Source organism: Hippoglossus hippoglossus, chromosome 17 (assembly GCF_009819705.1).
Source record: "Hippoglossus hippoglossus isolate fHipHip1 chromosome 17, fHipHip1.pri, whole genome shotgun sequence".
NCBI classification, from domain to species: Eukaryota; Metazoa; Chordata; class Actinopteri; order Pleuronectiformes; family Pleuronectidae; genus Hippoglossus; species Hippoglossus hippoglossus.
In genome coordinates this window covers 6,193,937-6,220,541 of record NC_047167.1, presented here as the reverse complement: position 1 = coordinate 6,220,541, position 26,605 = coordinate 6,193,937, and the positions used below count along the sequence as shown (strand labels likewise).

Sequence of the window (26,605 nt, the reverse complement as noted above, 5' to 3'; positions counted from 1 at the left end):
CATGACTCGATAAGTCTTCCTTTCCTGACACGGCGGAAGCTGCTTGCTCACCAGACTTTTCAAAGATGGCTCTTGCTAGTGTGTTGAACAGTGATTGTGCGGATTTTTCTTTTGACAATGGTCAGCCTTTCGCGTTTGGATGTGGACCCGGATTCAGCGGCCCGGGTTGTGAGGCCCCTGCGGGAGACAGCCTGAGTTTTTCCGTCAGAAACCCGCTGTGCTCCGTGGAGGACGATGACGTCGAGAGGAAAATAGAGTTTCTGCATGGAACCACCACCTTAGCATTTAAAGTAAGTGAATGAGAACACAGCTGTAGCTGGGCCTACACGACTCTGACGAACCGAGGAGTCGTCAACGTAAACATCGGAAATAATTCCGACTTTAAACACCACGCTTATTTCGAGCTAACACGGGACCCGTCTGAAAGGTTAGCATGCTAGCATGGCTACAAACCGCTTTCTCATGTTCACATGTTCGCTTGGTGACGTCTGTGTTGGACGTTTCTGGTTCTCGGTGGGTGCAGCAGGTCATCACTGTTTGGGGCTCACAGCAATGGCAGCACTTAATCTGTACGAGCAACAAGTCCGCTGCTGTCGCGGTTCTGTCACTTTCTTTAGTTCCTGTTCAGTGCATGAGTGGGGACCAACAAGCTGTTAGTTAAGTCAACCCCCAGGTGCACACACGTCAACACAAAGGTTGACTTATGCTCCTCAAACTTAACACACTGATGGACAATATGCCCTCAATTTGTTTTTTACTACTTAATGCTTTATCAGTTTGAACTTTTACTGCTACAGGTGCTTCATGTTTTGCGGGATTACAATTAGATATGGTACAAAGGTGTCAAGCTTATCATATATCTGTAGAGACAGGCGACTGAGACATGTACATACATGTTTATTGATCAAATTTGTCATTTGGATCAAACCCTCATAAGGCTGTGTAATGTTTTTCACATGAGGAACTATTAGGTCAGATGTAAGTTCATATATTTAAGGATGATATTTCCTGGCAGGCTTTTAAAGCATATATGTTAGAAGGAGAATAGCCAATACAATTTCTAGTTATAATGTATTATGTTATGTGCTATTTGTTAATGTATTCACCTTATTATTATTTCAGATAACGTAGATGTAAAGTGTGAGTGCTCATATATGATGTTCTCAGTGTATTTAATGAACCAGACATGACATTTTGATGGAGAAAGACTGAATGTGTAGTTTCTTTAAAAACGGTTACATTTCAAGATCTTAACGCTTTCAAACCCCAGAAACCAATCAGTCATCTTAACTGTAACATACAGCAGTTAATTACACGCACACACAATGTGTGCTCCTTGAATAAAGTAGAAGACACTGAAGCTCTGATTAAAAATTAAAAGCAGAGAATTGGATCTCTGAAAATTTCAAGGTAAACCTCTTACTTGTGCCACATACGTATATTTGGAGAAGGGTTGATTTAAGGGAGTCCATGTGTGTTTACATTCTGTTAAACTGCATACTGTTATTTTACAACTTTCAAGAAGTCCCAGGAAAACACCAAAACCAACAATAGAATTCATGCCACAGACAAGATTGTGTAATGGCGTGATTTAACTTGTGCCTCTGTGCTATAGGACCGCATTGTTTTGAAAATGCACAAGAGTCATAATATTAATTTTGGGTGACACATCTAGTCTTTTATAATGAAAACAGCCATTCTAGCTGTCTCCTCTCAGTTTGTCACACTGAGCTGTGTAAACACTGAACACTGCTCCTGCTTTTTGTAATCATTTTGTTCTCTTCAGGGGATTTGTTGATTTAAAGAAAGGAAAAGATAAATAACGCCAACCTTATCCCTTAATCCCTGCGTGGGGTGGAGGCTGGTTCAATTTCCCCCTGCAGACATCTCCCTCGGACTCACTAAATCTGTTGTCTTCACTTTAGTAACGTACTGCTGAGGTGAATCCACTGAAAATCCACTGACAGAAGGTTTTGGAGGGAATAATACAAGTGTACTGTCTAACAGAAGTCTAATAGAAGTATCACCTCCTAACCAGTATCGCTCTGACAGAGATAACCTAATATTGCTTTCTGACAGTTGTACAGCAGCCGCACATCTGTTTTCTTTAAGGGAAGCGAACAGAGGCAGTAATTGCATCATGCAGACTTGCATTGATTTTTCAGTGACCCTAGGGTGTTAAAATAAAAAACTGTGCTTCCATATTTGGAAGACATGATCAGGTAATAACTTCTCAGTTGTATTGTGTTCCCCTCTTACTGTAATGAGCTCCACTAACGTCTTCCTCGCCTGCTTTCTCCTCTCTCAGTTCCAGCATGGTGTTATTGTTGCGGTGGATTCTCGGGCCACTGCGGGCGCTTACATCGCATCACAAACAGTGAAGAAGGTGATCGAGATCAACCCTTACCTGCTGGGCACCATGGCCGGAGGAGCCGCAGACTGTAGCTTCTGGGAACGTCTGCTTGCCCGCCAGTGCCGCATTTACGAGCTTCGCAACAAGGAGCGCATCTCGGTGGCAGCAGCCTCCAAGCTGCTCGCTAACATGGTGTACCAGTACAAGGGCATGGGACTCAGCATGGGAACCATGGTGTGTGGTTGGGACAAGAGAGGCCCAGGTAAATGCAACAGCTGACATGCATATCCAACCAACAGTTCTCAGTATGTACTAGGTATTTGTGTATTGTTCCAAATTGAGATTTCTATAAGGCATTACCTCGGATAACTTATACAGGATGATGACTATTCAGCTGTTTTTTCTTTCTTTATAAATGTTATTCTTATTTTCAAACTCAATAGGATCCTTTTTGTTTTTTCTTTTCTTAACAATACATCTATTCAGGGTTTGTTGTAGCATACTGGATTGGATTTGGAACATAAGACAACAGGGCTGCAATGATTAATCAATCTGTTTTGATAATTGATTAAACATTATAGCATTTTTTCAACTTATGATGGAATTTTCTAGGTCAAGCTTCTCAACATGAAGATTTTCTGCTTTTTAATTTTATTTGAGTGACATATAACTTCGATTTTGCGGTTCTGGTCATTCACAAGCAATGAACAAGTTTATCACCTAAAATCACTGCTGCTTAATCAACGGTGGAAATCATTGGCTGCAGCCCTGTTCTGCAATCAAACTTTTTGGATTGTCTTTTATGTTAAATATTTATGTATTTATTTATTGTATCGGTCAAGCTCTGTTTTTGTTGCAATGTAGCAACAGTCATTCTTTCCTTATTTGATGAATAATTTAAATACATTTTACAGCATTTAAATAAAATGTAATTATATTTTATGCATAGACCTAAATAATCCTGTGGATTTCCAGTTACATGTGCGGTATAGAAGTGGACCCACACTAGTAGCTCCCAGATTTGTCCACTAGGTGGTAGTGCAGCCTCTCTTATTTAAAGCTGTGGCTTTTGATGCCGTGCAGTGTGAGGCCGTACATCACAGAAGGTGTGCTTAAAGAGGCTGCCACAGTGACACAGTAATGGGAAATCGATGAGGCTGGGACTGCGGGCCAGCAACAGCACGGTGGGATGATGGACGTTGGGTCTCAGCCCTGGACAATTGGGTCGCATGCATAATGCCTGTACATCTACTGAGATCGATGCCTGCTTTGTCTGGAAAACAGAGAGGCCTGTGTGAACAATGATGGCCCTCTCTGTATGCCAACAAACGTAAATGACACGTGTTAAATCCTGGGAAATCAATTTGGGGAAATAATGATCCTTTTATAAGCTCAAGAGGTGTGGGAGCTTAGCCGTGGCCCCCACAATGCCAGTGATTGAATGGAGAGGTAAATGTCATGTAAATTAAATCAATCGTGATTAGGCGGGAAGCTCATTAGTCGGCTACAATCATGTCAGGAACGCTTATTCCCCTGATGGAGCGTCTTAAGCTGCGTGCACAATAAATCAAATAAAAGCCATGTTGAGGAGCTTGACAATATCATGTTATAACTTAAAATGTTGTGACACTTGTCATTAGGGTGCAGTTGATGCTAGATAGCTTTGAATTAGCTTTACATTGACTGAGAGAAGTGGCTGTATTCTGGGAAGCCCCCTCTGCCGCTCCCTGTAAGGACATGAAGTCTCCATAATAAAGAAATGGGATTAAATGAGATGTGGCCTCATGATAAAACAGTAAATTAATGTATGATATGACACCATGTGGCTTTACAGCCACTCCCAAGAGGATGGTGTGATGCGTGTCCCCCCCCTTCTGTTTAGCCTCTGTTTTTTTTATTTTTTCTATTCCCTCTTGATCCAGTGGTGATTTCTACTGGGAGGGACAGATGACGGACAGACACTGACCTGTTTGATGCTAACCACCCATCCGTCGCTTTGCTCCTCACTGAACCCTGAACGCTGTCAGTGGAGCCAGCTGCACAGGCTGCTGTTATAAAAAATAAAAGCCTCTTTAAGCACCTGTCATTTGATTGATGGAGTGGAAGGAGTCTGTCTTGGCTGCCACTGTTCCAACGCGCCTCCAGTCATTGAGCGTGCCCCCACTTATGCATCAGTAGTGCATCAGCCTTATGAATTTCCCGCCCCCCCTCCTCTTTTTTTGAATTGAAGCCTGCATATTTTTTGCATCTGCATTTGGCGCCGAGACCGTTAAGCGATATCACATTGGGCTCTACAAAAAGCCCAGGTGTGTTTGGAAAGGAATGGATGTGGGATGTGTTCTTTGGTTGCAGCTCCGCTTCTATACTTGGACCTCCTAAAGAGTCCTCATCCACCTCCGTCAACTGAGCTACTCGACACAAGAGGCTGCCTTTACAACTCTCTCTCCCTGCCTATTATATTTTTAACGAGTCCCCCAGTTTTCAAGAGGAACAGGCAGGTCTCAGAATGGCAAATTACCCCCGTGCATAGGCAAGGACTGGATGATTATCATGGCAAGCTAACGACAGGCTGAGGAAGCTGCAATTTGCCAGTTGAAAGTGATGGTGAGCTTCTCTTCTTTTCCAGAAAAGCAAGTGGCTCTCCATCCCTAATAGACCGTCACTAGTTTAGCAGAGGATCTGTGCACGCGGGGATGTGCAATCTGAGGGCATTTTGAAGTGTTTTTTAATGTGCGAGATGAGCGATGGCAGTGGATATTAGACAATTTTGTATGCATGTGTTCCTGTGTTTCTCAGCGCGAGTATCATTTTCACAGGTTTTCGCTTTGTGAGGCACTGTGAAAAACAGGCCTTTTCGCAGGCGTTCTTTTTTTTTTACCATCTGCAGGCTGGCTGTGGGCGAGCTCACACACAGGCTGGTGCTTGTCACCCGTTCCACGTCACTCTGGGATCAGGCCTCGCAAGTGTGTCATGGCGCGGAACAAAATGTCTCGCATGTGTCCATGAAGCGTGGTGTGGAGCAAACTGTCCCTCACAGGTCCGTCAGAGCATCGTGGGTCGGCAGTGCACATGGGATTACTTTGTGTGTGTGTGTGAGAGAAAGTGCTGTACTTGTCTGATGTCCACATGATGTGAGCACGCTGTAGTTTTTTCACCCTTACTCTGGAGGTGCGGTTACCTGCGTAGCTGGGATTGCAGGTCGATAGTTCATTTTTGGCGTATTTACAGGGATCAATAAGGTCTGGAGTTAGGCCCCTGGGCAGACACTGATGTGGCCCGTGCCTCGTCAGCAGGTTCCGTGGCCGGCTGTTTTACTTGAAGAGGATGCAGCTGTTCCGATCTGCCAGCCTTACTTCACTTGGAGAGGTTGCAGCTGTTCATATTCTCTCTCTTGAGGATGCGGTGTGCGTGTGTACTTGCTTAGAAGTTTGTTTGTGCGAGAGTGGCGATGTTAGATCCACCCACTCATCTCAGTTATCCTGACAAAGCTCAACACCTAAGTCAAGAGATCGAAGGATGCTTTCTGCAGCGACAATTCTCTTTACACATTTCTTCCTTCCTTCCTCCCCTTACCTTTCCACTCTCTGAAACAGCTTTCGTCCTTTCTCCTCAGGGCTGTACTACGTCGACTCAGAGGGAAACCGGGTGTGTGGCGACCTGTTCGCCGTGGGCTCGGGCTCCATGTACGCCTATGGCGTGATCGACAGCGGCCTCCGGCAAGACCTGACCGTGGAAGAGGCCTGCGAGCTAGGTCGCCGCGCCATTTACCAGGCCACGTATCGCGACGCCTACAGCGGAGGGCAGGTCAACCTGTACCACGTTCACAGCGAGGGCTGGACCAGGGTCTCCCAAGAAGACGTGCTCATGCTGCACCAGCAGTACAAAGACCAGAAATAATCAGGAATAGGGAGGGTTAGATAATTCTAGTGTCTACTGTTAAAGATGTTCTGAAATGTCAGTAGGGTTAACACATGAATAAAACGGTCTCATCTTCGGATTGATTTCAACTTGTATCACTTCTGCGACCTATTTTGACTTGTTGCTAGCTCAAAGCTTTATTTTGTACATTTTTAATTCTTTCAGTGAGCTCATTCCACGCCTAGTATGATTTGAGGGTCTGCAGAGAGGTGGCCGATGACTCAAACATGCTTTAATTCAGTGTGGGTGTAGTGTGGTGCTTGCCCTACATACATTTAATTTGGATCATACCCTGGGAAACTACATCTTTCTCAATAAACCTGTGATGTTCTTTTTCCAAGAGCCTTGTTTTTGTTATCTTATTATGAGCGCTGACTTTACCTTGAGGTCACATGATGGTGAATCACTGTATTTCTCTGAATTTACACTTTATGTAAATGCATGTACTCAACGCCTCATCCTGCTTTTGATGTAGTCGCTTTGCCTCTGTTGGTGTTTACATTTCAGTCAGCTGTTCCGCCAGCTGTTGGGATTTGGAGGTAGATGCAAAGCCTGTTTTGTCTCCTATATGTTCTGCGTTTATTAGCTGAGAGGAGCACTGTCTAAATAGCACTATTTAATTGCATAGCCCCAGCCTCAGTAATTGTGCCTCCTGAGTTGTAACAGTGTGTTTTCTTCCCCTCATTGATAATGTTCCCTTCCTCTGCTCGCATCGCACAAATTCGTCTTTTAATTGGAAGGAGAAATTTATTCTTTAATTCCTCCCGACACACTTAGCTCCCTCAATGCACACTGTTGTGTGCCACCCTGCCACGGTGTTTTACAATGTAACGACCCACGCTGGCAGTCTGCGCCCCTCCACTGGGCTTTATGGTTGGGAATAAACACTAATAAAGGGGATGGGGTAGACATCCGCAGCCAGCGCACCTTCAAACAATGGTTAAAAACTAGTTTCACAGGTGACTAGTTAGCAGATGGAATAGAAATAGGATTTCGATAAATGGAAATGAGCGGGTTTCTTCAGTGATGCTGGTAAATGAAGTGATGGGAATTACAGCATCAATAGAAGCAGATCCTGGTAGAGTGACTGTACATGTGCCTATAGACATACTAGATGTGGATAAAAGCATAAACAATTGAAAGGAACTTTAAAAAAAAAAAACACGTACCATCGTCCAGAGATTAAGGGGTTAAAAGGATTTATTTTTCACAGATGGATGGACTGTCTTACATCTTCAGAATAGTGGATAAAGGCTGCGTCCATTAAACATCCAACACACTACAGTGTCACTAAACCACAGTGGCGGAAAGGCACGTCTTGATTAAAATAAAGGCTGCTTTTAGAGCCTGCAATTTTACTCCATAATTGCTCAACTTAATATTTGAGCAGAAGCATAGCGGCGAATGTGTGAACATGGGGCAGATGTGTCCAGCTTAAAATTTGTACCACAACCAGAGACATACTGATTACACAGAGAGATCCATTGGCTGGGAAATGGATTGGCATCGTTTGTCTTTTAGTTTGTCGTTGGACTGGAGACCTGGCTTAAGTAATAATTATAATACATTTTAAATATGGTCTTGTCTCTGTGTTCCTTTTAAAACCCTGGCAGCTTGCATTTGAATGAAAAAAAAATATACCAACAACAGCTGATAAAGACATCAGAAACTCTTTTGAGGTGAAAGGCTCTAAATTGGACATGTTCCTTAAATGCAGAAAACAGGATTGAACCATATCTGCTGAAGCTCCGGCTGTGATCAAAGGATGGCACAGGGTGACTCATAATTTGTGTGGAGGTCAGAGGATGAGAGAGTGACTGAAGAATTTCAGAACACAGTAATTGTTCTGTCTGCACAGATGATAAGTATCTCGTTCTTATCACTTTAGTTGTGGGAGAAATTGTAAGGCAACCAGTCGTGGAGACGGTCTCGGAAGGATTTTTTTCTTCTCAGGAGATGCTTCAGGGTCACAGCCCGGACAAAGTTGTGTATCATCTTGGTGGGGTTTGTATATCCAATAACTTTCCCACTAAAATCATCCTCCAGACCAGGTCTCGTAATTCTTTCTCTCTAGCTACACCATGGGTTTTGACATCCATGGTGAAATGTGCTAAAACCACAGACTTTATGTAAAGATTGATGAATTTATAGTTCTGAATCACCCTCTGGTGGCTGGTTGTGGTTTCGGTCATAAACCATGGCCCGTCCATGTTAGATGTGACGTGAAAGAAACTAAAAAGTACATGTGAAATACATTATTTCCAAAGATGTTTTCTGTCATTTTAGGTAGTCCTTATCACACTGATGTATTCATTGCCTCCGCCAAAGAGGTTATGTTTTTATCTACCTTTGTCAGCAGTTACGCAAAAACTACTCAACCAATATCCGTGAATGTTTTTGACTTTAACATTGGGAGATAGGGTGTGTTTCACGATTTTTGTTGATTCTCAGTGAAAAATTCACAGATCTTGATGATGAAAATCTGACATGTTTAGTGGACTGATATTTATGAGTCTGTAAAAGTTGCTGCAGATACATACAAAAATATGGATCCAGTAAATTGAAATGGGGACTGGTGGACTTTGGTGGAGGTATGAACTCTACAGTGCCATTTTCACTAAGTGTGATTGTAACGAGTTAATTGATGATACGGACGCCATGATTGTAAGCAGAGACTGATTAATAATTGGTGGAGCTGCATTTGTGGGAGGGGCCTTGATTACGCGGCTCCACCCCTCGATCACCACAGTGCAGACTGAAGCTTTCCAAATAAATATGGCGGCGCCCTCAACCAGGAGACTTTGGCTTCATATTTGGGAAAAAACTAGAACATGGATGAGCATTTAGTCAGGTACGGACATTCATGTACTTTGCTGGATCGACTGAACCCCTCTGATGATCTTCTGCCATTATTTACCTCTGCTATTCTCACCTGTGAAAGTTGGTTGAGGGATTTGACTCGGACCAGGTAAGAACCCATTACATTTTGTCCTTCCAAGGCTTAGCTTTTTATCTTATATCTTAGTGTAAAAATATCCAACACATTCATGTTTATACAGTTGTGTGTACGGTTTTCTTTTTTTTTTTTCAAGACCTAGACAGACATGTAGGATTGTTTGGGCTTGGTGGGGCCGTGTGTTCTACGCTAGTTTAGCAAATATGCTAACATGCCAAACCGAGACAGTTGACATGCTAACATCATACTTTCTTAACCTCTACATGATATCCTGGTCATTGTGAGCATGTTAGCGTGCTGGTGTTAGCATTTAGCTCAAAGCTGCTTATACTCCGATTACTTTGACTTGCATGAAGCCAGTGTAACATCATGGCTGCTCTGAAGAGGGACTGTCTGAATGTCTGCACCTTTATCAGGTGTAGGATTCATCATGTGTTGCTTCTCTTTATGACAGCAGGCGTTTTAGTGTGGCTGTGCAGACACCTTTTTTACCTGGAGACGTGCTCAGAATACACAGAATTCTTTTGAAGCAGGTTGAATTCTTAAGCAGACCACGTTTGTAGAAATGATTTTGTTTATCGCTTTAGGTTTATAAAGCTGTAGTTGTTTGTATGAATGTACCTGTCTGCCCTTTTGGCCTGTGTAGTCATGTAGAGTAGAAACACTGTGTGTGTGTGTGTGTGTGTGTGTGTGAGTGTGAGAGAGACCTTGGCGTTGGACCAGCAGTCTGCGGGCAGTGCGGTGGACACAGTGGTCGGCCTGGTGCTGAGATTACAGGTTGTCAACAGGTATTTTCAGAGTAGATATTATTATCAGTAGCGGCCTTCAGAATATTTTCACAAAGCTTTATAATCAGGACAAGATGACACTAATGGGAGACATGACAAAAACGAAGAAGAAAATAGCTTTCTTTTTTTTGGGGGGGGTTCCTAAATTAGATGGAACGCTATGAAAAAGACCAGCTGGCGATATTTAAAGGTGCCAGCACAATGATTTTCACACTGTGAGAAAATAACCCTTGTGCCCACATGATGCCATCTGTCAGGTGATGTGATTTCCCTCCCAGACACCAGATCTTATCTGAACAGAGGTGCCCTGGCAATTATTTTTTTTGATTCTCACATATGAGGCGCTATTTCTCTCGATTTGATGCTCGGACTTTGTAATCACATCTTGAAAAGGAAAACGACACCCATGCACGTCTTTGGTGATTAAGTATCCAGCATCCATTGTTTATCACTGTTGATGCTTTAGCCCGACGGAAAAACAAATGAGAAGTCTATTTGGCCTGGGTAATGACTCCCGGCTGACTGCCTCTTGTCCACCCCGAAGGCTCTTCGGGTGTCATATAATCAGTACGCCCAAGTCTTAAAATGCGTGCCAGTTGTGAAAAACAACAAAGCTGGCGTGTAGATAATTGCCTTTGTGGGCCCTGCGCATCCCCGTCCTCGCTAGCGCAGGAGGCAGCTGCTGCCTCGCCTCGTTCCGGAGGTGCTGTTTTTCATCCCTCACGCTGACAGCCACACTCTTGTCATTCCCGCCGCGTGCTGGCCACGGCCGCCTCGCTCTACTCGAGACTGTTCTTTTTTTCTTTGCCCTCCGCCCCTTCTCCAGTAATGTTTTTGGCAATTGCCTTTTTTTTCTGACTCGATTAATTCAGTGACACGAATGACTACAACCCAGTAAAGTAAACAGTGCAGCCCTTGAGTTCTGTCCAATGTGAGTCAGTACTTGTCCGTTTCCCAGCAGGCACTTATAGGAGCTTCTGCCAACATTGCTATTGCACGCTTGATGATGATGATCATGAGGGTGATGGTAAGGATGAGGAGGATGATAGTCCCTTCTATTAGTGCAGACTGTGCCACAAGAGGCCTGAAGCAGTCGGCTGTTTATCCCTTGTCATGACACCTGACTGTATAAATGGGGCTTGTCTGTTTGTTTTATCGTCAACAGTGCCAGGCCTTGCCTCCCAGGCAAACAGAGACAGGGTCAGAGAGACTACAGCTAAAGATGTGGCAGTTAGAGCGATGGTGGCTGCCATGGTCACTCCACTTACTCCATGTGGCTTCTGGCTTTTTTTTATATTGCACTGCGTCCTTTAATACGTGGTGACTAAGTCCCTCGGGGTAGAGAAAAGTGAATTGCGGATCCTGTTGTTTCACAGTATCAATGGCCCTTTTTTCCGTCTTCTTGCTATTTTAGTGGCAGTTCAGTTCTGGTTATGTGAGCAGTTACATTTGTTTATGTGACGCACCATTACATGGTGTGTTTCTTCTTCTGACTGACCTTGTGTGAAAGCTGATATCCTATACCCTGCTTCTGTAGTCATTATCTGTTGAAATTTTGAATTGGAGATATGTGTGGACTTGGAAGCTGTCTTTCTTTTATGAATCATTGACGAGAACAGCATCTACTGTGTAAAACGCAGCTTTGGAATCCACATTATTTTCCCTCTGGATGTCTCTGCTTTACAATTCTGATAGAAGAGTACAGAACTACAGTGTGTTCTTTATTGGTTTGAAGTGTCACTCAGAGCTGCAGGCTCTCTGACAGAGTAGCCGGCCCCAGCGGAAGACCCGTCTCTAGAGGGACAACTCTGCCAGGCTTGAAGCCCCAACCACCTCCCACCAATCCATCCTGCTCTTGCACCTCACCACCTGCATGCGCCTTTTTGTGTTCCACACATTGACTCAATCCCCCCTACGGTGACCTCGGCCCGTCGTCCACTCCCCTCCGGCATGATCCTGCTCGGAACAATGCCACGTCCCTCCCTCTGACAGTACCGGCAGGGGAAATGGAGGCATTAATTACCCACCCCAGAGCTTGTTACCCAGGCTCAGCCCTCTCAGCTTTCTGGCTCTTCACTTACTACACAATTGTAATTCCGCCAGGGGGCAGGACGTGAGGGTAATAACAGAGGGTACCCATCCAAACGGACGATCACTCACTGATAGATGATCTGCTGGGCCGGACGTGACAGAACTGACGCGAAAGGAGGTTGGGAGTGACTCTGAAAGTGATTGACACGCAGCTTTGGCACCGGGATTATGTGTGAGAGAAATAATTTATGACTTTCTGTTCTGGAGCCGAGACAAATGCCAGAAATGAGTAATGACCTCTAAGAAGTTCGGCTTCTCTGATCGCAAACAATAGCCCAGTTTGTCACTGCTGTGGAAATGACAGAATTGATGGCATTATGAGAATGAGAAGCTAATGGACTAAATCATGGCAATGGCTGTTTAATTAAATATCAGGACCCTGCTATGAACAACATCTTAACATTTGAGACATTCTCACACTTAACAATGTCGTTCCTGTGGTACAAAGAAAAATAGGGTCCATTGTTCTTTCTTATGTTAACTGCCTCTTTCTTTGTATCCTTCACGATCTTGTCATCCTCTCCCCGTCCCTTTGTGTCGGTTTGAGTGCCAGGGTCTTGAGTGCCCAGCACTTGCGTCTTTGTGTTATTCAGTCTCTGATGTTTTCATCAGAGGAAAAATAATTGTTTATTTGTCTCTCCTCAAGCATTTACCCCTATTCATCATTTTTACCATAGCCCTCGGTTTCCCAACCATCCCTCTATCAGCAACTTTTCCTCACCCCCACCACCATGCATCTGCTTCCCTTCCATTTTCTCTTTCTCTCTGCCCCACCGCCTTCTGCCATCCACCCTCTCCTCCCGCTTCCTCTTTTCACCATTGTACACCCCCCATCTCACCCATTCCCCTCTTCCCTTTCTCAATATTCCCCCTCCTTGCCTTCCTTTGCTCAGGACCGATCTGCTCTCATTACACTGATGGCCCCTATGACTCAGTTGAATGGTGCACTCTCTCCCCGGTGCCTCTCCAAGGCCTTTCTCAGCAGCTTGGCTCTTTCTCTGTGGGCACAATGTCTGTGTGACACTTTCTCCTCAGCCTTCTGACCTCTCGAAGGCTGAGTAGAAATTGATCATCATATAGGTCGCAGGGAGATTTATGGACTGATGCACTCTCCAGGTGTAAATGTAGATGTAAGAGGTTAATGCGAACACTGAGAGTGAAGACTAATCAGGGGGGAGTATATGTTTACAGGCTGACATGTATGGGCGGATGTGGGAGTATTTAATACAGTGGATGGGTATTTTTGCTCATGTTTCTCACATCGAAATAGTCTATTTCAGATCTCAGACACAACACCTCCCCTTTGAACCTATCGCTCGAGCCAGCATTGAACACTGCCTGAACCACTACCACCTTCTTTTATTCATCCCTAATGGCGCATGTTTCACTCCCTCAGAATTACCTGCAGTACCTCTCTCTGGTCTACCTCCACTCTGACTGACTTTCACAACCACCACTGCATTTTGCTGAAATGCAAATGGTGCAGGCTCACTGTGATGCCGTGTCCCATTTCTTCCCTGTGCCCTCACCCTCGATACTTCCCCACGAATATATAGCAATACTGTGAGGTAACTGTACACCCCTCCCCCTCTTCTTTGAAACAATGTTTTATTCACAGGATAATTTCACCCCTTTACATTCACTGTTGCCCTCTTAGCTCCCCTCAAGTCACTCCTCTGATTTAGCATGGCACTCCTAGAACATTGTCTTGACTTGTGAGTGACAGTTGTAAACTAGAAGGGCTCTGAGTATGCACACGTGAAGGCTAATGCCCAGTCAAAGCAGTGTTTCCCATTCATTATCTACACTGTGGCGGCCCAAGGAATTCTTATTTGTCCTGCCACAGTTTCATCATGAACCAAACCTTTTTTTATACTTCTCATAATAACATAAGAGAACTTTCACTTGGTGTTTTGCTCCTTAGCTGCATTGTATAGCTGTGTGCAGCGCTATTTGCTGTGTGCTCGCTTGCGCTATTGTCCATAAAGTTTTTATCGCCCATGCAGGACATCAGATGCAGTTCTCTTTCTCTTTCACTCTTTAGTCTGTGTACCTGTTACTCACAATCTGTTGGGCGTGAGAGCGACCTTCGTGTGTGGGCAAGTACACCCCCGCTACCAACATAGATTAAATTAATTCTGTGGGAAATGCTGCAAAGAAAGTGAAAAGAATTCCTGGATCCAGACGTAATTGCAGTAGTTTTTGCGTGGTCCTGCTAAATAACAAATGCTAACACATTTTGAAAACACAACCTCCTTGGCGGAAGTAATCAAGTATCAAAACCAATTCAGCAGAAATGTTTTATTCCATATGTCCATTCCACTTCCCGGGGCCTACATTATCCACAACTCTACCGCAGATGGTCTGGTTTGTGTGTGAGCATGTTCTGCTTGTCACAGCTAATGAGGACTGATGAGGAGCGGACTGCAGAGACCTGGTGGGCTCACTTTCCTCTAACCCCACACCCTCAGATTTTAGTTTTTTTTAAACGTATTGTCTTCAGCCTCAGTGCTGACTCAAGTGACATCACATTTGTGAACCTCCCTCTGGAGCAATGACTGTATACAAAGATGCACGATGCGTCTGCCCTTCCCCCAGTTATCCAGAAAAGGCAAAATATCCTAGATGTTCTATTTGAAGCCAGAGTCTGTACCGTAGTTGTCATGGGATGGAGCTGAGGTCGCGAGGTCCTGCTGATCCACATGCTCGACAAATTCTGAGTTAATCTCAGCTGAAATTGAATGCTGTTTTTATAGCATCAAATAACTAATTAATACCAAACTTATAAAAATATTAACACCTGAACATACATCATTGTGATAAAATGCAGAAACCGTCTTTTAGAAAAATACTTTTTAGATGCCCCACCCATTAGCACGGAGGGGGCAGAAATTGTGACCTATACTCCAGCCAGGCAGCAGGTGGCGATAGAGAAGCTTCGGCTTCAATTTTTGAAGCTGTCATTTAATCCATCTTGCAGTCTATGCTGTAAAGTTAATGTATTCAGTGTTTTTCCGCATTTGCAGTAGTACTTTCCCATACCTGTATTCATACACTGATATATGAATTCATTGTAGAAAAAAGAATCCTCCACACTTCCTGACCCTATCATATACAGTATATTCAGTGTTGGCTTGTTCAAACTGAGTTAAATATTCAAACTCCAAGTTGTTATGCAATGTTCAATCAAATGGAATTATTCAAAATGTCTTGTGCGTCATTTTAAACACATCTCTTCAAAAGTCAAGCCTGTCATATTCAGTATATTTTAGTAGTTTGGTTTTCAAAGCAAGAATTTAAATTTGAACGATGCTTGTCTGCACACAGTGAATTTCTGAAGAGGTGGGTCAGGGGAGTTTTAAAGGTTAAGAGGGAAAAGCAAGAGTTGATTTTGGTTATGAATGATTCAATTTAATGTCATGTACTATTACGGGGTCAGCGAAAACAAAAAATCTCTACTAACTTAATCCTAGTGGTAGCTATGGAAGCAGATGCAGACGTTTTTCTGCTTACATTTTGAGAAATACCCTGTGGAATCTTATACTGCCAACCAACCATAACAAAGATGAATAAAATGTTGGTTGTTCAACTTGAAGCAATAAGAAAATGGTCCATCTCAGTTCTATTGAATTACCTGTTAACCTTACCCTGAAAAGCTCGCTTTGGAACTGTTTTCACTGAAGAAACAGTCCCAGTGAAAATACTGTATGCGTAGAAGAGGTAAAGTGGTCCATTGTACAGTTCAATAGGTGAACTGCCCACAGAGTCAAGGCTGGGGCAAACAAGATTACTTAAAACACAAAAGGCATCAAGACAAGTTGTAAAAGGAACATAAGATTATATAAAAACATTTAGATAGAAAAAAAAGATTATATGATTTAACAAAAGGCAGTGAAATAGAAACATCTTCAGCCTTGAGTTCTAGCCTGGTTCCTGACTGGTAGTAATTTGTCCTTATATCCAAAGACAATCACTTAAGTTTTACCTTTGTTGAACTGAAGACATTTCTGTCACTCAATGCACTTCCTCAGAGCTTCTTTTATTTATCATGGTCCCTTGGTGATATGGTCATGTATGTATAAAAGATTGTGTCATCAGCATCATTATTGTAACATTTTAGTTTTTCCATAATCTGAGTTTGTGGAAACATATTGAGCAGAAGAGGCCCAGAAATGGATCCTTGGGGAACTCCACATATCATTTTGTCCACTCAGATGTGTAATAATTACCTAAATACACAAAATTGCTCTGGTCCTAAAGATCTAAACCAGTTAAGTGCTCTACCTGAAAGTCCCACCCGGTTTCCAGTCACTCACCTAATATGCTGTGGTAGACTTTGTCTAATGCAGCACTAAGATCCAGTAACACTAAAGCCATTTTCAGACATGAACTCTGGAGGATGTCTGCAGAATTAGGTGTGGACTTTCTCCAGAGTTTGCCTTTCACACATGAAGAATGCCGCAGGAGATTCTCCTAGTGTTCAGGTGAGGGCTGCTGCAGCAGACAGAAGCAGTAGTATTTATTCTGCTGGGGATTACATTTTATTTTTACAATTTACAATTATTTTACGATTACAATCACCGTTGCCGGCTTTTATCAACAAAACCTCTCTTGACATCTCCGTCAGTGTCTTGTATGGCAAAGCTTTTTTTTATATCTTGAGTTTTGTGTTAGAAACGTCAACACACCCACGTACGATCTTGGTGAATCCTGTGGAAGATCTCATGCTGTTTTCTCACACCAAACTCCATTCACAAGTCTCTGGATTAAAAATGTCCCTTCTCAATGCACTTTTGTCGATCATAGTTCTGGTCGGAGCCTTTGAACTGTATTCACTTTTGTCAGTCTCTCCGTCCGTCTTGGAGGATGTTCAGCTGGGTGCGGCCGGGTTTATTGGGCTCAGCACAGCTGTGTTATCTATGGGGCCATTATTGTAGTGAGGTTTCGGCAAACAAAGGCTCTGCGCTCCGGCTGCGTTTATCGCTTTTCCGACCTAACTGCCCTCTGTGGTCTGACAAGCCGTAAATTTATCAAGCTCAGTGCCGCATAAATACCACTATTTTCCTGGTTTTATCCAAAGCAGGCTGAAAAAGCCACAGACACCCGGACACATCATCAAACTTAAAATCACTAGGTGCTACAGCCAGTGATATGAAGGCTACAGCTCCTGAAGACGTAGACAAATCTCCTCACATATTTGTAGATCGTAATGTCAATAGTTTTGCTACAATAATGGCCCCATACTCAGGTCAGCGGGGGAGTGAGGAGGGAGGACATCTGGCAGGGTAATACGGCACGGTACAAGGACACCGGACATGAAATGTGCGGCGAAGCAGCTGTGACAACCATCCTGCAGTGGCGGGTCAGTATGTTCGGTATCTCTGGTACTATACCTGATACATAGGTTCTGACTGCTCCCCTAGTTTTCTCAATTGTTTCTGAAAACTTTTTGCAGGTCCAGATGGATACAAATTGAGAGGCTACTGACGCAAGAAGATTTGTTAGCTTTTCAACTGTCGCAAAAAAGCTAGTGTGTAATTATTGCTTATAGTGATTACATCAGAGAAAAAGGTCACATTTATTATTTTTGAATTAAAATGTTTAGCATGCGGGTGAATCACAGCAAGATGGTTCTTAGTTCAAACCAGATGGCCAACTGGAGTCTTTCTGTGGAGTTTGCATACATGCGTGGGTTTTCTCTAGGTACTTCAGCTTTCTCCCACAGTAAAAAAACATGCAGCTTAGGTTAACTGGAGACTCTCAATTGCCCAAAGGTGAGAATGTTGTGTGAGTGGTTGATTTTCTTAATATGTTGGCCGTGCGAGATGCTGGCGACCTGGATAGAGCCTCTTGCTCAATGTCAGCTGGGATTGGCTCGTCAAAATTGCCCTTGTGGACCTGAAATAAATCCCCAGAATGCATCATAAAAGCAGTGAGAATTTGCATCGTTAAAAGCAGTAAGATTAGACTGGAAGTGACATTGCTACATTTCCTCTTCTACACCACCAACCTATCTTCAATATGAAATCAACAATGCAGAGCTTCCACAGTGAGAAAAAGAAGTAGCATAATAATAACAACAATAAAAACATATTTTGAAAGAGTTAAACCTCTCTATTTATAAGTAGAGTTTTTCTTATGAAAACAATATGCTTGTTGCATGATTTATTCACAGTTTGAAAGAGAATTGGGGACTGAGAAACTGGCTGTTATTTCGGCGAATGAACAAAAGATGTAAGAACTGTTCCATAAGGAATAATGCAATATCTTGAATAGGTCTTTTGGTTTGCTAAGGTAGATCAATTGGACAGAAGAAAAAAAAACTCCCACAACGAAGCAGCAGATAAGAGAGAATTCAATTAAATGACCCCTCACTAATGACATCTCTCATGTAAATTTTGCTGAACAAGAGCATCATTTCATGGTGTTTTCTTTTGTAAAATGAGGACTTTAGCAGTTACAGTATTTCAGCACTTGTTCATTTCTGTAATCGTGGCAACATTTGATATTTTTCTCATATGGGTAAACTGGGTTGACAATCTGGGATGTTGGCAGCTCTATGGTGTTGTTTAAAGAACACATGCAAGCAACTAAATTAACAGGTAAGTCTCATTCAGGCCTTGTCAACACTACTGCAGATTTATTTTTTTTTTTTAAATAATCTCCATCCACACGACCTTCGGTTTACAAATGACCTCTGTCTTGATGACAACACAAAACAAACACGCAAACAAGCATGTGGGGCCAGTAGGTGGCGATAAGGTCTACATCAACGATCTGTCAAATAACAGAGAAGAACATTGTGAGCACGGTCATTGGGCTTATTCGTTTGGCAACTGATATTTAGCTGCCATTTTTGGGGCATGCCCACTTCATCCTCTAGCACCTGGACTCCCCAGGAACGTATGCCAGGACACTGTTTATGGACTTCAGCTCTGCATTCAACACCATACTCCCTAATCTGCTCCAGGACAAGCTCTCACAGCTGAGCGTGCCTGACTCCATCTGCAGGTGGATCACCGACTTCCTGTCTGATACGAGGCAGCGTGACCAAAACCTCACGCCACAAAGTCACAGTTTCTTCCCGGCTGCTGCTGGCCTCATCAATAAGGCCTGGGACCGTTTAACTGAACTGCACTGATGTCCCTGCCTGTGACTGTGACGCTTAGACACCTTACAAACAACAATAACTGTACATTTTGCACAATCCCTCTTGCTTATAGTATTTAAAAAAATAATTGTATATAAAATTTGTTTCCTATTTTTATACTTTCTATATTTATACTGGCACAAATACACCACAGCGAATTCCTTGTATGTGTAAACTTTCTTGGCAATAAAACACGATTCTGATTCAGATTCTCTGTTTTACCGGAGATCTTAAAAATCTCGAGGGAGTTTGTACAAATCTCTCTTTTTGTAACTTAAATCACATTTTGCTTGTGAACTAGTATGTGTTTCTACGTATCTTTATTCAAGAGCATGATATATCAGTTTGAGAGCAGGACTTTTTGATTTCATGTTCAGATTTTGTCATGCTCTCACTCAAAACCCTGCGCTCTCACTCAAATATAGCCTGCATGTGCTTAGTTTTCCTACGCTCCAGCTTCAGCTCTTCTCACAATCATGCTGCATCTGTACGCATGTGAAATGTCTACTCTCTGATTTTTCCTCTGCTCTCTGATGTTTTTTCTCTGCACTTGGATTTGTTGTGCAACAAGTCTGTCGAAATTCCCCGGCCAATAGAATGCCAGGTGTAGTGATTTCAAGTGAAAATGTCCCCCTGGAGCTGCAGCGCAGGAAATCTAAGCACAAGCAGGGTATATTTGAGTAAGAGTAATGAAATGTAAGAAGACCCAGGGCTATGATGATAATATATATGCAAGCAAACTTAATTGTGATAGCTGCTACTGTGTTTTCAATAATTTGACAGCGCCCAAGGTGAACTTCAGGAAGCAAATGTGAGCTGCACAATTTGTATCTGTAATTCATCAATAATTTTTGTAACTACCTAACTCTTGGAGGACGCTGTAGATCACAAGAAACTGCAACATACTGTAGCTCTCTTTAGTGGCAGCCACTGTAAACCAGGGTGACTTTGAAATGAGGGGGGGTATTGGTACATATCCCATTACAGACTGATACCATACAGTGAAATGTACAATAACAGGGGCGGCCAACCATATGCCACGGAGAGCCAAACTTCTGCAGGTTTTCATTCCACCAGATCAACTCAGCATGCAACTTCACTGATGAGCTCTTCCCCTCCACCTAAAGGCTTCCTAATTAGTGTGTCTTTTGGATGCAATACAAACCTTCAGAGTGTTTTTGGCTAAACTTGTATGGCCTCAAATTGGGGTAAAGAAGAATTTGGGTTTGTAAAATGATGTTGACAGATAATCTCATATTTCGGGATCTTGGTCACTGAAAGTTTTCTACTCGTATACAAAGTTAAACTTGCCATGCAGATTCATTTAACAGGTTCACAAAGGTTAAGTTACAACAACAAACTTCAAAATCACTTTGGAAGATCACTTTCAGTTTTCCCGCAATTTGGGATTAACCCTGTGAGATATTGTCTCGTTGTTGAAGGGGTAAACGATCTGTATTTATATAGCAAAGATAAAAGTTACAACCTTAGACCAGACACCATCAAACGAGAAAAAAGTGAATCTATAAACAAATAAGAAATAAAGGCAATACAAGAAATCAATCAAATTTAAGATCATACATTTGTGCCACAATGTTTGGCAGTGTTGGAAATCATTTATTGTTTGTTTACTGTGATTCTCCTGGAGCTCGGCATCATCTCCAATATGTTTTTTTCTGCTGTGAGCAGCTCCCCCATTTCCTATCTATATGCATTTCATTGTGGAACTTTGTGGCCATTAGCAGCACCCTCAGAATGCGTGAGTGCAGATTTAATACTGTATGCATACTGATAAATTCCAATATAAATAATTTAGCCTTTTAGTGAGAAAGCAGAACAAACTCAAAACCGAACAGACAGAAAGAAGTGCTAAGTGTTATAGAATTGGGACACAGCTTATGACACAAATCATTCATTGATGTCTGTCCACTTCACAGCTTTAGAAACACAGCACTGTCATATTATCACTTTCAAGTCAATACATCAAACATGCTGGTTATTGATCAGAATTCATTAGTAGCACATTTACCTTGGATGACCCTGACCTGGATGACAGACAATCTCTGCAGGCATGCAACATTCTCTGTATATTTATCTGCGTTTTGATCACTAACGCCTGAGGGGAATCCTCTGCTGTAGGCTGCTTAATGCTCTGCTACAGTATGTTCACCAGCTTGTTCTCGACATTTTCTCTTTGCCATTTGGTGCTGGGCTATGACTTAAGATGACACTGAGCTGGGTCATGATTATCTGTTGGTTCCACACATTACACTGAGACATCTGAACCATTGTTAAAGTAAAAATATTGATTAGGGCGTCTTAAAGGTCCTTCATACAACATCTTTAGTTAAACACACCTTTCTAACAGTGGACATTTTAGCCTACACAGTCGTTTCAATTCCACTCGAGTGGCAACCCACCGTGATGTTGTCCATTAATTTGTGAACTGACACTTTGAAGCCTTGAGTGGGGTATTTTGTTCAGCGTCATCTTAGTTTTTTGAAAACAGAAGTAACCATATTTGGAGGAGCCGGGTGTGAGCCTGACTTCACTCCCACCTACACACTGACGTTATGAATCAAGTGAGAAGTCATTTTCTCATCGATTTCTACAGAAATTTACTTTTTTTTGCAACCGGTGGAGTCGCCCTCTGCTGGTCATTCAAGAGCACTTCCACATTGGCTTCACTTTCTGGACTTAGTGTCTACGTCTATTTTTATATTTAGTTTGATTCCACTGTAGAATGTGGTATAAGAGGTACAAACACAGCAAGGGGGAGTTATTCAGCAGCACAGATATTTATAGAGCTGAATCAATGTCTGTTTGCGTGGGTGCGTAGGAACAATTGGAAAGATGTTGACGCTGTTACACATCACGTCCAGGAACACAGCAAGCTTACGTCCTTTGCATGATGCCGGCTTCTTTGGTTCAGTGTAACCATGCCAAGGTAGCAGTAGTAGGGTTGTTTTTATAGGTTGGTGCTAGAGCTGGAACATCCAAAGCAGCAGCCATTCATGTTATTTCTTATGCCTCTGTACGACTCAACATGTCCACTGTAAAACGAGTCTGTCTGGGAAATCGCAGGTGAATTTATTACATTTATAGTAGCTGCATTCCAGTCAGGTGCACCAGCTCCAGGGTCCCAATACTGTACATGTTGACTCACTGCCAGAGGCTCCTTGTAACACATGACTGGAACTGAGCTGCCAATAATGTAATTAGTTCCACCTGTGATTCTCCGTGCGAGGACAAGTCAAATTATCAGCTCATGGATAACATTATCTTAGGAGAGGCCTGTAAACAATGTTCTTTGATATGTGGGTTTATTTCTTTTTTTTTCTCACCAGTCGACTGGAAATAAAGATAGATGACACAAAAGCTCCCTTAAAGGAAAGCCAAAGCATCTTTATTGCCACCTAGTGGCTAGCTGCAGTCATGGTTGTAACCCAGGTTATTTGTGGTAATATACACAGTCACAGATGTTCCTTAAATGCATCACCTCAAGCCATTGGTAGTCTCCGTAGCTTAGCAAAGTTCCTTAAATGCATCACCTGCAAACTATCAGCAGGTGCTGCAAAGCGGCTACACACAGGTAGCACACAGCTACAGAAACCCGCATGGTTCAAACATACATGGAAAAGTGAGGTTTGATCAGGAGAAGAGCAAATTAACTAATAATTTGCATAAAAGTTGAAGTAGGGCTGGCACTGGCGGTGTCGCCAGAGAGCTGAGAGTTATCGTCGGGGGAAATTCTGAATGACTAGGATTATCCTGGCTGGTTTTGTTAAAAAAACTATTTCTTTGTTCTTTGGTGACCCTCTTCATCTGCTGCCACTTCACCATCATGTTCGTGGATGCCTTGTTCCACGTGGATGCTAATGTGGACGTCAGTTCAAAGGGCGGTAGGAGGAACAATCACATGGAATTGCACTGAGGAGAATTACATTTTATTTGCTTTTTTTTATGGGTAATCTTGAAGCCCATCGGCTATCGTCAGATGATGAATTAGCCTCTGGGGTCAGCGGCCAATATTTTGGGGATTCTGGTGTAGACAGCAGATACTCGGGCCAAGAGTCAGTCTTCTGTTCCCTGTACACAACAACAGTCCGACCAGTTTCTTTTATCACGCAAGTCAAACACAAACACAAACACAAAACACAAACAGTAATACTTTTGTAGGTGTTTAAGGTCCAGACGACATTTTGGCTAATCTCTATTAACAGCTATCTGCATATGAATGCAGATAAATGTTGTATGTCCAAGTGTTCATCTTCCCAGTAAGTTTGGTGAGTTATTTCATTCTATGAAAAATCGGGTGAAATGTCATGATTGACAGCTTAGTCTGACACACGATTGATGTGTCTGCGGGACCTCGATACCACGGCTCCATCCCCTGAATGCTACTGAGCATACTCTGTCTTGGATGGCAAGATGGAAGTGTTTGTTTCTGGGATATTTTGGCTTCATTTCTGGATATTGGGAGGAAGTGGAGAAGCGTTGTCCATCTTAATTAACAATCTATGATATTGGACATGTTGACTCACTGCCAGTGGCTCATTGTAACACATGATGGACCTGAGCTGTCGTTAATGTGATTAGTTCCCTCAGTGCTTCTCTGCGTGAGAACAACGTTAGCTGTGAGCAGAGGCCTTTGATATCCTTTGATATGTGGGTTTATTGATTTTTTCCATGTAGTATTTTTATAGTTGCTGTTGCTTTATGGTCAAACTGAGAACACAACACAAAATTTATAGCTGTCCGAGACATCATAGGGAAATATCTGCTGTGGGTGTCTATTTCTCGGAACCATAGTACAGGCCCCTCTTTAGACTCAGCATCTTTCAGTGACGTTTACACAGGGAGAGACCTGTCATTAAGGACACAGAGATACCAATTACTCCACCAACAGTGGCCTCAGACTAGACTGTAAGAATCGGCATCAGCAAAAATCGTATGTAGTGTTTTGAGTAGTGGACTACGTCTCTGATGTTTCTTAAAAGCAGAAACTCTTGCTCTGGCAACACGTCATTATGAAATATCACGGGGCATTGCTTGATATTAGTATTACATTTTAATCTGAGGGTATCTAATTGGGGATTTTCCCTTCAGAGGGCAGATGTTAAAAGTCTTACTGTGCACTCTTTCCTCCACTTCCCGTCTGCTATTTCCTTGCCTTTTTTCTCCTGTTAAAACATATCAGAGTAAGCCCAGTCTTTGCTTTGCCTTTGCCTGTAATCCCTACAGTGCTTGTTACTACAATACCCTTCATCTAACTATTCAGTAGTGGGGTTTCTTATTACTTTGGGAGGGTCCTCCGGTACTGATGCGTGTTGTGGATATTTACCACTGCGTCTCTCTGCTGCTGTGCATTGTTGTGATTCAACACAACCTTGTAAAACTGTTCAGGTATATTTATACAGTGTCTCTTACGCAGTAAGCAGCACTGCTGCTGTCCTGGAACATAAAACATTAAAGTGTTTTTCTCACCTCTGAGTGTGGCAACACTTCTCTTTGTATACTTTTCCTTTCATAAATATATATATATATATATATATATATATATATATATATAAATATATATATATATATATAAATACAAACATTTTCTGTACTCATTATCCATTGTCAAATCATAGCCCTTTTATCTTCTCATTCTTTATCTTAATCTTTTGCTTGCTATTGAACCGTAAATGTAAGCTCTGTTGAAATAGAAAGGAGAGGGGAAAAAAGCTCACTCCACTTCTCATTGTCTGTCCCTCCTCTCGAGCTGCTAATGATATCAGTGATTTGCAGCTTTAAATTAAATTTGTTTGTTTGCTTGTTTTGCTTCTCACCTGAGTCTCGATAATCTCTCCTCCTCTGCCTGTGATATGGCGGCCCAGTTTCCACGCAGGCTTTCATCTTGGCTAATTGCCTCTGATGGCCTCTGTGGGGAATTTCAAGCGAGAGATGCTGCGGCACTCGCTAGACGCAGACGACGAGGAGTTAAACCGCGCCAGCGTGGGATTAATGAAGGGTTAAAGCAGCAGATGAGGAGAGGGGAAAAGGGCAGGAGGTTTGACAGGCTGTCGCCACGACCCAAGGCACTATCCCAGGCAACCGAGAGGGGTTGGTGGCAAACGCAGGGTTTACCATGGAGCATTATGATGCTTGTTAACATGTGGGATGTCTTTTGCTCACTTGTCTTCGCCTGTGGTGGTCGCTGTAATTTGTTTGTATCTGTTGGATGTTGTGCGAGGGTGTACATGTGCGGGGTAGCATCTGTGCATGCTGCCTTTGTACAAGTTGGACGGCATCTAGACCGCCGTTCCCTATTTTCCATGTGGTTACATCTTGTCTGTCAGGGGACGCGAGCTTCCACTTGAATACAGTTGGCCTGGTGCCCATAGCAACCCCTGTGACCTCTTTGTTCTTCTTCCTCACTCCCTCCCTTTCTTCATCCTCTGCATTGTTCAGCCACACCTGAAGTCTCCGAGGCGCAGGCCTCTTCTGCCAGGTGTGTCCTTAATACCAGCTGAGAGACATACAGATTTAAAGTGTGTGTGCCATCCACACAAACTCACATATATACAGGGAGTGAATGATTCTCATGCTATGCGTTGTTTTCTGTCCTTTATTGAATATTTGAACAAGCAGAACATCTAAGAACGTGTCCTGTCACTGCACCCTCTATTCCCTCTCCTCTGCCTCAGAAGTCTGTGATCACATTTGTGACACAACAGTTCTATCCCCAAACCAAATATCATTGTCTCCACATCTGACACCGGTGAAGGTTATGTAGGTGTATGAGGTTTTTTTGAAAATGTCAAAATTCTGTTTGTTTTCAAATTTGATGGCTTTTTTCTGTGCTTCTGCTTAGATATTCATATCAGGGCAAGGCAGCAGTGGTTTGCATGGTAAAATATCAGGCTGCCAGCTTGCCTCTCTGTCTGTCTGTCATTTTGCCCATCTGTGCGTCTGTGTCACTGTCCAGCATGCCTGTCAGACTGTCTACTTTGCCCTTTTTTCCCCCTTCTGTCGTTCTCTTAGTTGACTCTTGCCGCGTGTCTGAAGCAATCGCTCCCCTCCTCCTGCTCACGCTATTTGTCTCATGGATCGTTCGTGTGTGCTTACATGCGTTTGCTCCTCTCCGCTCGCATGGCGGGTTAGGATGTGTGTGTCTGCATGTTTGCACGTCAGTGTGTGTGTTTGTGTAAGGCTACGGCTCGTCCACCCGTCAGTCAAACGTCTCTTGACAGGGTATTAGCTATCTGTAAAGGCAAGGTCACGGTGACTCAGACATGCAGAGGCAGGTAGAGCTACCACTGAGCCTTCAAGGCAGCAGCGTGATGGAGGTAGGATTATGGGAG

The 26,605-nt window shown here is 43.0% G+C and overlaps 1 protein-coding gene across 1 annotated transcript; it reads left to right on the top strand.

The window, feature by feature from the left end:
* Positions 1-35: 35 nt before the first annotated feature.
* psmb5 (proteasome 20S subunit beta 5) lies at positions 36-6,613 on the top strand. Its single transcript, XM_034614867.1, has 3 exons — positions 36-290; positions 2,309-2,615; positions 5,967-6,613. The coding sequence occupies exons 1-3, from the start codon at positions 66-68 to the stop codon at positions 6,248-6,250; spliced, it is 816 nt and encodes a 271-aa protein (XP_034470758.1). The 5' UTR covers positions 36-65; the 3' UTR covers positions 6,251-6,613.
* The last annotated feature ends 19,992 nt before the right edge of the window (positions 6,614-26,605 follow it).

What these genes read in the sequence shown, in the direction of transcription:
- psmb5 (XM_034614867.1), top strand. Translation starts at nt 66, where the DNA reads ATGGCTCTTGCTAGTGTGTTGAACAGTGATTGTGCGGATTTTTCTTTT. An exon ending in CCACCACCTTAGCATTTAAA is followed by an intron (nt 291 to 2,308) that starts GTAAGTGAATGA and finishes CTCCTCTCTCAG; the next exon opens with TTCCAGCATGGTGTTATTGT. An exon ending in TTGGGACAAGAGAGGCCCAG is followed by an intron (nt 2,616 to 5,966) that starts GTAAATGCAACA and finishes CTTTCTCCTCAG; the next exon opens with GGCTGTACTACGTCGACTCA.